The 11,773-nt window shown below is 49.9% G+C and overlaps 1 protein-coding gene across 1 annotated transcript; it reads left to right on the forward strand.

Annotated features, from left to right (window-relative positions):
• The first annotated feature begins 2,612 nt into the window (after positions 1-2,612).
• LOC127566477 (C3a anaphylatoxin chemotactic receptor-like) lies at positions 2,613-6,324 on the forward strand. Its single transcript, XM_052008909.1, has 3 exons — positions 2,613-2,724; positions 3,454-3,498; positions 5,394-6,324. The coding sequence occupies exon 3, from the start codon at positions 5,401-5,403 to the stop codon at positions 6,322-6,324; it is 924 nt and encodes a 307-aa protein (XP_051864869.1). The 5' UTR covers positions 2,613-2,724; positions 3,454-3,498; positions 5,394-5,400.
• Positions 6,325-11,773: the final 5,449 nt, after the last annotated feature.

Below are 11,773 nucleotides of genomic sequence, written 5' to 3' on the forward strand. Positions count from 1 at the left end.
CATTTCTGCCCTGGGGTAAAGGAAAGGTTCTGACTATTTAATCTACAACTGCCGCACACAATTTAATACACTTCTGTCAGGTGATTTCAACTTCCCCGATATAGACTGGGACCTCCATGGTGCAGAAGGTTTCGATCGGGCAAAATTGGTTGGACATATCCAAGTGGTCTTCTGAAATCGGTGTGTAGATGGTCCTACTTGAGGATAGGCCAAACTGGACCTGGTGTTGAGACATCTATGAATAAGGATGAGAATTGCGGGAGAACATTAAATTGCCGCAGGTCAAACTACGAGAGTACTTGGCAAGCATCACGGAGAGTACATTGGGAACAGCTGCTTTTGGGGCCAGTCCACATCTGACATGTGGAGGGTGTTCAAAGTCCAACTGCACAAGAGTACGGGGCAGATATGTTCCACTAAGCAGGAAGGACAAGGGTGGCAAGTTAAGGGAATTCCAGATACCGAGAGTGGTGGTGAATTTAGTCAAGGAGGAGAAGAAAGCGGAAGGTAAGGCTTCGGAATTTAAATCAAACAGGGCCCTTGAGGATTATAAAGAAGCTAGAAGGGAACATAAGAGGGGAATTAGAAGACCCAGGAGGGACCTTGAAATGTCCTTGGAAAGTTGGAATAAAGAGAATCCCAAGGCATTCTAAACGTATATCGAGCAAGAGGATAATAAGGGAGAGGGTAGGAGCACTCGAAGATAAAAGAGGGAAAATGTGCTTCGAGGCGGAGGATGCGAGCGAGGTCTCAAATGAGCACTTTGTGCCGGTATTTTCCAAGGTGTAGGAAGTGGAAAATAGGGAGATCGATGTGCACCGTACGCATGAGCTCGGGTATTTTGGGATTAAGCAAGAGGTTGCGTCGGGTGTCCCAAAGAACATAAACATGGTTAAGTCCCCAGGGCCAGACTACAGAGCGAGGCAAAAGATGAGATTTCTGGGGCCTTGACCAAGTTCTTTGTATCCCCACCAGCTGCAGGCGAGGTCCCGGGGGATAAGCTCATGTTTTCCCGTTGCTTAAGTAAGGAAATAGGGATGATCTTAGAAACTATAGACCAGTGACACTCGCGTCAGTAGTCGGGAAACTATTGGAAAAAATTCATTGGGATAGGAGTTATAAGGAATTTGGAGAGTCATGCTTAATTACGGCAGGTCAACATGGCTTTGCCGAGCAAGTCATGCCTTACCAACTTGATTGGGTTTTATGTAACTCTTACGAAAACATGGATGGTCGGACATCTCCCTCTACATCGTCCCATCACACATTACCAGGGTTAGACATAGAGTGAAGCTCCTTCCACATCGTCCCATTACACACTCCTAGGGACAGACACAGAGTGAAGTTCCCTCTAAACTGTCCCATCACACACTCCCGGGATCAGACACAGAGTGAAGTTGCTCTACACGGTCCCATCACATACTCCCGAGGTCAGGCATAGAGTGAAGATCCCTCTGCACCATCCCATCACACCGTCCCATGGTCAGACACAGACTGAGAATCCCACTAACACTGTGAAGGTCACTCTACACTGTCCCATCACACACTCTAAGGGCACAGGTTAGTTTCATTATCTATGTATTCATTAAAGTTTCATTATCTATGTATCATCTCAAAAATAAAGGAAATGTTTTGTTCTTCTGTGCTGAGTGACCTCAGTGTTATCTCCTGTTGTCATTGATCTCACTTCCTCAAACTGGGCTGGGTGGAGCTTGGTACGCACAGGGTGTGTGTCTGCTGAGACGGACTGATCCGTTTCTCAGCCTCATACAGGATCGAGTCCACTCTCCAGTTCACTCTGAGACCAGCGTCCACCTCCACCACACGTCACCCTTCACCGATCTACCTCGACCGCGCCGACAATCCCAACGTCGAAAGCTGCTCGGTTCCTCTTTCAGTTTACTGCCTTGTAGTTGGAAGAATAGCGGATCTGAGTCCAACTCCCGAGCTGCCCAGAACCACGCACCGTGCCGGAGATTCCGGGGAAGGTGAGTTGCACCTCGAGGGAGGACAGTGTTCAGGATTTCTCTTCATTTAGAAAGGCAGCGTCTGATCAATGAGAGTTAATTTGTTTTTGTGTGGGACACATCCTGCCTCACTAATTTCAGAAGGTTTTTAAAGGAGGGAACTCAGAAGACCGATGAAGCCAGGCCGGTAAATGTTATCAACATCGACTTCAGTAAGGCATTAAACTCCTTGTAGTCATGATACCCCACCTGGGAGGCTGGTCCAGAAGATTAAGTCACATGGGAACCAAAGTGAGTTCGCTTATTGGATCCAAAATTGGCTTGGTGATAGGAGGCAACAAGTAAAGGTGGAAGGATGGATTTGTATTTGTAAGTCTTTGACCTCAGGGATCGGTGCTGGGATCTCTGTCGTTTATTGTTCACTTCACCTATTTGGATGTGAATGTCGGAGGTACGATTATGGGGTCTGCGGATGAGGTGAAAGTTCGTGGTTTTGTGGATAGCGATAAACGATGCCTTTGGCCACAACAGGAGACAGAGCAGTTGTAAATTTTGGGGGGAGTGTTGGCAGACGGAACTTAATGCCGACAAGTGCGAGGTGATACATGTTGTGATGTCAAATTTTGTGCTGAGTAATGTTGATAAACAGAGACACCAGAAGTTTCAAGTCCATAGACGCACAGAGTAATAGAGTCACACAGCAAGAAAACAGGCGCTTCGACACAACTGGTCCATGCCTACCAAGATTCTCATCTGAGTGAGTGCCACATGCCTGTATTTGGCCCATATCCCTCTAACCTTTTCTTATCCATGTAACTGTCCTAGTATCTTTTAAGTCTTGATTCCCCAACCCTGGGAGAAAGACCATGCGCAATGACCCTGTCTCTGCAGCCTCGTGATGTTATACACCTCTGTAATATCACTTCTCATCTCCTACGCTCCAACGAAAAAAGTCCGGCCATTCCACGCTGCTCAAGCTCTCTCCATAAATCACTCCCTCCAGCCCTGGCAATATCCTCGTTAATTTTTTTGCACCCCTTCCAGCTTAATGGAATCTTTCTGATGGCAGCGTGACTAAAACTGAACAAAAATATTCCAAATGCGACTAATGTGTGGTGCAAGAGCTGCAGGATATTCGAACTTCTGTACTTAATCCCCGGACTGATGAAGGCCAGCATGCCAAATGCCTTAAGCACCAATATGTCCACCCTGCAACGCCACAATCAGGAAGCCATGTAATTTTACTCCTAGGCCCCTCTGTCTGCAAGACTTCAGGGCACTATCGTTCACTGTGAATATCCTGCCATCATTTGTCTTCCTGAAATACAACACCCCGCAGCTATCCGAAATTAACCCAATTTGCCATTCCTCGGTCCTCTTAACCATCTGACCAAGATCCCTCTGTAAATCCTGATCACCTACTTCAACGAAACTAGCTATTTTACTGTCATCTGCAAACTTACTAACCATGAGTTTCACCTTGCAGAATCGGGAGGTTGGACGAGATTTGGAGCGAGAGATTTGAAAAGAGGTGAGTCTCTGTGCGTGTGCTTGTGCGTTTCCCCTTGCATGAGTATCAAGGAGGTATATTTGCAACTTGTTAATGGCTGATTGGCTAATTAACATCAGCGAAATAAAGGAAGGTAGGTAAAAGAGGAGCAGCCATTTGAGGAGAGGATCGGGGTTAGAGTGGGGTATTCAGACGCGTGGGCGAGAGGAGGCGGGGGCTAAGGTAAGTCTCTGGTAAGTTTCTTTCTTTTTTTGGTCTTTACTTTCATGTCTGGCCAGAGTAGGTAGAATGGCTCCAGGGTCAGTGGTGTGTTTATCTTGAGTGATCTGGGATACCTCCAGTCTCCCTGATAACTACATCTGCATGAAGTGCATTTCATCTGCAGCTCCTTACAGACTGTGTCAGGGAGCTGGAGCTGCAGGTGGATGACCTTCTGCTCCTACGGGAAGGCGAGGAGTTCATAAATAAAAGCAACAGGGAGGCAGTCACTTCTAGTCTGCAGGAGGCAGGAAATTGGGTGACTTTCAGGAGAAGGAATGAGAAAAGGCCGGCAGTGCAGAGTATCTCTGTGCCCGTTCCCCTCAATGACAGGTATTCCGCTTTGGATACAGTTTGGGGGACGACCTCTGAGGGGAAGGCTGCGGTGATCAGGTCTCTGATACTGAGACTGGTTCTGTGCCGCAGAAGGGAAGGGGTGATAAAATAAGAACGGTAGTGATAGGGGATTCCATAGTAAAGGGGGGGGGCAGATAGGAAATTCTGTGCACGTGTAAGACACTCCCGGATGGTATGTTGCCTCCCGGGTGCCAGTGTCAGGAACGTCTCGTATTGGGTCCACACTATTCTGAAAGGAGAAGAACAGCCAGAGGTCGTGGTATATATTGGTACCAATGACATAGGTAGGAAAACAGGTGAGGTCCTGAAGAGGGAATATAGGGAGCTAGGTAGGAAGCTGAAAAGCTAAAAAGCAGGACCTCAAGGGTAGTGATCTCTGAATTGCTGCCTGCACCACATGCCAGTGAGGCTAAGAATAGATTGATGTGGCAGATGAATGAGTGGCTAAGAAGTTTGTGCAGGGGGCAGGGTTTCAGATTTGTTGATCATTGGGATCGCTTCTGGGTAAGTGACACCTACACAAAAGGGACGGGTTACACCTGAACTGGAGGGGGACCAATATTCTTGCGGGCAGGTTTGTTAGAACTTTTGGGGAGGGTTTAGATTAGTTCGGCAGGGGGATAGGAACCCGAGTGATAGGTCAGAGGTTGGTGCACTTACTGTACAAGTAGATGCAGCGTAAAGAAAGACTGAGAGGAAGGATAGGCTGTCGAAAGGGCAGAATTGCAGTCAGTTGGATGGGCTGAAATGTGACTATTTTAATGCGAGAAGTATCAGGAACAAGTCTGATGAACTTAGAGCGTGGGGAAGTACATGGAACTGCGACGTGGTGGTCATTCCAGAGACTTGGCTGTCACAAGGGCGGGAATGGCTGCTGGATATTCTGTGGTTTAGATGTTTCAAAAGGGACGGGGAGGGAGGTAAAAGAGGTGGGGGAGTGGCTTTGCTAATCAGGGACAGTGTCACAGCTGTAGAAAAGGAGGATGTCCTGGAGTGATCGTCAATTCAGTGAGTGTGCGTGGAATGTGCCTCCGGAGGAGTTGGTAGAATCAGATACAGTGATTGCTTTTAAGGGGCATTAGACAGACACTTCAATAGCAGGGTACAGAAAGATGGGGATCTAAATCGGGGAAATGGGTTTGGTGCTTATGGGCAAAAAGTTCCGCATGGACGTCTGGGCTGACACGCCTGTTCCTGTGCTGTGTAACACCCCTCCTATCGTCACGCTCCCACCACCCCTGCTCTCCTCTTACTCTATTCCCCCAACAGCCCTCTCACCTCCACAATATTTCCCCCACCAGAAGCACCATGTCGCTCTCCGACGACCTGTCCAAATCCACTCTCGGTGGGAACTTCTCCTTCAACGCTTCCACCTCCGAGGACAGCACGATCACGTGGACAGCGCCCTCCATCTTGGCCATGATCATCCACGTCCTCACCTTCCTGCTGGGTGTCCCCGGAAACGGCGCGGTCATCTGGGTGACGGGCTTCAAGATGAAGAGGAACATCAACACGGTGTGTTTCCTGAACCTGGCGGTGGCGGACCTGACCTACTGCCTCTCCCTCCCCTTCCAGATGGCCAACGTCAAACTGCAGGTCTCCTGGGACAAGAACTTCGTCCTATGGATATTCTTCCAGTCTGCCATCATCCTCAACATGTCCGCCAGTGTCTTCCTGTTGACCCTGATCAGCTTCTGCCGTTACCTTGCAGTCACTCGGCCCACCTGGTTCCGCCATCATCTCAGCCTGTCTTGGGTGCGTGCGGCCTGCTTCGGGGCCTGGGGACTAGCCTTCGTAATGTGCCTACCCACCATGCTGGTTAAGCAGATTGTCCCCTATTTCCAGGACAAGACCTGGGCGGTATTGCAGATAACTTGGGTCGTCTTCATCTTCATCCTCCCCATTGTGATCATGACTGCTTGTTATCTACTGATTTGCGGGGAGCTTCACGGAAAAAAGTTAGCCAAGTCCAACAAGCACGTCCGCCTCACCATGACTGTGGTCGCTGTCTTCATCATCTCTTGGTTCCCGTACCAGGCTTGCGGCCTCGTTCGGGCCTTTTCCAATCCGCCTGCCCTGATATGGTGCAAAATAGCCTTCAGCCTATCTTCTTTCAACAGCGCCCTCAACCCCCTTCTCTACGTCTTCACTGGCCGAAACTTCCGCCAGGTCTTCAGGCGCTCGTTGGCCGCCTCCCTCCGCCTGGCCTTCGCCGAGGAGGACCAGACTTAAGGAACATTCCTTCCGAAACCACGGTCACCGGAGAGACGAGGGTGTCAGGGACCGCCTGGTGGACCCTCGGCTAAGCGAGATGCCGTGTCGATGGAGAAGGTGGACGTTCGACAGCGAGGGGTCCCCAGTGGAGGCCTCTGCACGCAGGAGAACTCGCTCTTCACATCGGCCGTGAAACCAGTTCCCGAGCCACTTCACGGATATCCTAGCCGCCTACCACTTCTGCGAAAGGAGACGCAGCCTGTTAAAGCTATCTCCATATCTCAGTCCATCGAGTCTTAACAACATCCTCGTAAATCTCCGCACTCGTCACAGCTAATGTGGTATCTTTCCGAAACTGAACACAATATTCCAAATGCGGCCTCACCAATGGCTTGTACAACTTCAACATAACATCCGGACTTCTATACTCAGCGGCGTGACTGATGAAAGTCAGCGTTGCAAACGCCTTCGTAACCATACTGTCTGCCTCTGATGCCAGTTTCAAGGAACCATGTACTTGTACTCCTCTGTCTCTCTGTTCGACAGCACACCCAAGGACGCTTCTGGTAACAATAAAAGTCCTATTTTCATTTGTCTTCCGAAAATTCAACACCTAAAACTTATTCGAATTGAACTCCATTTACCTTACCGTGGCCACACCCAGCTGATCAAGATCTCTCTGAAAATCCCGATAACCATCCTCATTGACAGATGCAGACACCATTTTTGTGTCATCCGCAAACTTACTGGTCATGCCTTGAACAATCTCAACCAAATCATTGAGACAAATAGAGTGGTGAAAAAGGCATATGGCACGTTTGCCTTCATAGGTCGAGGCAGATAATATAATCGTTGGAACGTTATGTTGCAACTTGACAACACACTTGGGGCACAGTGCGCAGTTTGGGTCGCAACATGATAGGAAGGATGTGCTTTAGCTGGTGAGAGTGTAGAGGCGATTCACCACGATTGGATAGCTTTAGTTTTGGGGAGAGATTGGATAGGCTGAACTTTTCTTTCCCCTGGAGGGACTGAGGTCGAGGTGTGACCTGATAGAAATCTATCAGATTAAGAGTGAGAGGGTAGATGTGAGAACCCTTTTCTCATGGCAACGGTATCAAAAACAGAAGGGCATTAGAGAAAAGTTTTAAAGGGAATCTCAGACAATTTTTGTGCACAGAGGGTAATTGATATCTGGAAGGTGCTGCCAGGGGAGAAGGTGGAATTAAATACAATCACTACGTTGGAGTCATGGGGAATTTAGACACATGAAGAGACATGGTATAGAAGAGTTCGCTCCTTATGCGGTCAAAAGGGAATGCTGTAGATGGGCAAAACGGTCGGTGTGGAAGTGTTGGGCTGCAAGGCGGTTTCTGTGCTGCGTGACACTCCTTCCCTCCTCCCGTTCCCCCCTCCCTCCGTGTTTTCCTCCCTCCATCTTCCAAACATCAACTTCCAAACTTGCACTTCCAAACATCTCCCCCCACTAGATCTATCATGTCGCTCAATGACGAACTGTCCAATTCCACCCTCGGAAGGAATTTCTCCTCACGGTTCCATCCCCGGGAACTTCAGGAATCAAATGGCCAGCCTCTGCTGGCTCCCATACCATGATTGCAGTCTAGCCCGGCCCGTTTCCAAACCCGCCGCTCTGACATGGAACAACATACTCTTCAGTCTATCCTCCTTCAACAGCTCTCTGAACCCCCGTGCCTACCTCTTCATTGGCCACAGCTGCCGTCAGGTCATCAGGAATTACCTGGCCGTTTCACTCCGTCTGGACTTTGCCAAGGAGGGGTCAGAGTTACGCAACGACCCTCCCAACTCCCCTGTCTCCGCGGAGAGGAGCATCTGAGGGAGACCTTCGAGGACCCTCGGCCGAGCGAAATCCCATGACGACGGCTGAGGACGAAGTTCGGAAGCGGGGGGTTGCCCTGTGGAGGTCTCTCAACGCGGTATCTCCAACCTCCCCTTACGCCCACTGCTCTCTAACCCAGTTAACATCCAAATTAACTTCTTTTGCACCATCTCCAAGGCCTCCATATCCTTCCTGTAATGTAGCAACCAGAACTTCACACTATACTTCAAATGCGGCCCAAGCCAAATTTTTATACAGCTGCAACATGACTTCCTGACTCCTTTATTCAATGTTCCGACCATTGAAGGCAAGCATGCTATACGCCTTCTTCACCACCCTATCGAATTGCTTGGCTATTTTCAGGGATGGCTGGACCTGAACCCAGGATCCCTCTGCACATCAGGGCTGTTAAGGGTCCTGCCATTAATGTCTACTTTCCCCTTACCTTTGACCCCACCCCCCCAACGTGCAAAACCTCACACTTGCACAGATTAATCTCCATCTGCAGTTTCTCCGGCGATACCTGTAACTGATCTTATATCCTGCTGTGTCTTTTGATAACCTCCATCACTATCCACAACTCCACCGATCTTTGTGTCGTCTACAAACCTACCAACCCACACATCTAGATTTTCATCTAAGTCACTTACATGCATCAAAAACAACAGGGGTCCCAGCACAGATACCTGCAGAAAATTACAGACTTCCAGTCAAAATAACACCCCTCTGTGTACTTTGGGTAAGCCAATTCTGAATCCAAACTACCAAGTCATCATGGATCCCATGCATGTTGTATATTGAAATTAATGTAGAAGAAATAACAGCAGTGCACTATTTTGGAATTTAACCCTGTAATAAATTTTACTTTCAAAACAAAGTGTATGACTTGACACAGAGTGAAGCTCCCTCTACCCTGTCCCATCACACACACCCAGAGTTTAACACAGAGCTCCACTTCACATGTTACTTCTCAAAATTATGGGAAATATTTTGTTGTTCTCTGCTGCGTGAGGTCTATGTTATCCCCTGGTGTTATCGACCCAACTTCCTCAAGCTCAGCTTTATTATCTGCTGACTCACCAGCACACATTTTGGGTGACTCTGGGCTTTCAACCCCCACATGCTCTGCGACGTCACCATCGGCCTGTCCTCTTTCAACCGAGCCCTGAACCCCCTTCTCTATGTCTTCGCCGGCCGTGACATCCGCCAGCTTCTCAGGCGCTCTCTGGCTGCCACCCGACCTTGGCCGAGGAAGGGCCAGCGTTGGGAAAAGACCCTCCAGAATCTACCGTCACCCCCGAGACGATAGTCTGAGCGATCCGCAATCCGCTGGCAGACCTGCGGCAGAGCGACATCCCATGAGGACGGAGAAGGAGGATATTAGGCAGCGAGAGGGGACCCCAGTGGAGGTCCATCTACACGGTTAGTCCAATGTCTCCTTACTCCACTGCTCTGTAATCCAGGCAATATCCTGGTGAACGTCCACTGCACCCTTTCCAAATCCTCCACATCCTTCCTGCAATGGGGCGATCAGAACTGTGTACAATACTGAAAATATAGTCTAACCAAAGTGGGCACACTCCTTCATCTGGAAGGCCCATAACCCGCCAGCGGGGCCCTCCCACCACCTTACAGGCCACTCCCAGACAACCAAGACCATCCTCCGTTCACCAGTCGGCCAGACCCCACAGCCAGTTGGCCAATCCTTTGACAGGAAGCTCCTCCCCTCTATCAGCAGGCCCCGCAGTTCTTTGCGTGAGGTCCCTCCTACAATGGGTCCCTGTGCCCCTCCCATAGCACAAAATCCCTCCTCTTCGGTAGCCCCTTCCCCTCATATCAGCTGGCCCCTTCCCCTCCGGCCGCGCCGCGCATCGGTTCTTCTCTGAGTCCACAGCCGCAGCCTGAGGGCCTGGCATAGATCGGCCAAGCGGCTCTGCATGCAGGGTCTGCAGCCACCTGTGTTTCGAGCCGCTACTTCCCCTCATTGAAGATGAGGTGGCCGGCTGACTCCAGCCGCTCGAAGGTCCAGAATCCCTCTCCGTCGGACTGTAGCCGATGGGTGTGAGACTTCTGGAATTCCGGAGGGAGAGACCGTCTGCATTTAGGCCTGCGATCCTGCAATGCACCTCCCCCTCCTCCACTCCCTCCGTAGTCGGAGAGCCAGCCACTGGAGGCAGAGACCTTCTCGTTGGCCACTCCCCCTGTTGCTCTGGTACTTCGGAGCGCAGCCTGTCCTTGGTGGCCCGTCCCATCGTTGTCACGGCATTCACAGAAGGCGAGGCACTCTCTTATTGCCATGTTTTCCAGCAGCGGTGGCCCTTTACCTCCTCATGGCTATTCCCATGGGATGCAGAGAGGCCGGACCCCATCCGGATGACCCCTTACATATTGCTATGGTAGCAGGAACAAGCAGGACCCCTCTCCATTCAAGGGCGTTGCCATGACGGCGAATGCCTGTTTCCATGGAGGTGGGTTCCTTTCACCTACCCTTCCCCGTTGCTGGGGTGACCTGTTGTGATTGTTGTCGAGGAGGCGGAACACACTTAGCTGCTTTTCTGAGGCAGAAAGGTTGTATACGTCGCTGATCAATATCCCCATGTAAGTTTTCATAATCTTTTACATGATTTAAAAAATCACCTCCTTTACTATCATCCGCAAATTCAAATGGTGGGTTTGGGAAGTGATGAACCTCAACTGTGGAACGGGTAGTGTTGATGAGATTTGTTTGTAAATACGTCGTGAATCCTTGAATGGTTGGGAAGTAATGAGGACACTAGATAGAAGGGCATGTTTTGATGAGGATGCTGTGAATCTACAACGGGATATAAATAGATTTAGAGAGGTGTCAAATGGAGCTCAATGTGGGGAGCTCACTTGGTTAAGAGAAATCAAAAAAGCATATTTCTCACCAAATTGGTGAGAAAGGGAGTGAAATTCAAAGGATGTCGGTGTTCCATGTAGGAGCCACAAAAAAACCACGGGCGGAACGATAGCACAGCGGGTGGCGCGACGCTATTACAGCGCCGGCGATCGCGGATCCATTACCGCTGCTGTCTGTAAGGAGTTCTCACCGTGTCTGCGTGTGTTTTCGCCGGGTACTCCGGTTTCCTCCCACGTTCTGAAAACATACGAGTTAGCAGGTTAACATGGGTTTAAATGGGCGACGCGGACTCGCTGGGCCGGAAGGCCCTGTTGCCATGCTATATAAATAAAGTTTTGGAAGTTTTTATTTGAAAAGCGACATCCTATCCGGTTACACCACAGCTTCGTATGGCAACTGCGCTGCCCAAGACCACAAGAAGCTGCAGAGAGCTGTGGACGCAGCCCTGTATTTCATGGAAACCAGCCTCCCCTGCATGGAATCTATGCCACGAGAGAGGTAGAAGCCGGATCAACGCATGCATTTAAAGTGGAGGTAGAAAATGATTTGATCGATGGACCAACAGAGGGTGAGGAGGAACTAGCAGGGACAAAGAGTTGAGGCCGGTGTAGACCAGCCATGATAGTATCGAGTGTTGGGGCAGGACAGCGTTGGTAGTGGAGTCCTGCTCCTGTTTCCCTGTGTGGAAGTCACAACAGACTTGTTTGGTCTCACCACAACCCAGTGGA

The sequence above is a fragment of the Pristis pectinata genome, chromosome 42 (assembly GCF_009764475.1).
Source record: "Pristis pectinata isolate sPriPec2 chromosome 42, sPriPec2.1.pri, whole genome shotgun sequence".
Lineage (NCBI taxonomy): Eukaryota > Metazoa > Chordata > Chondrichthyes > Rhinopristiformes > Pristidae > Pristis > Pristis pectinata.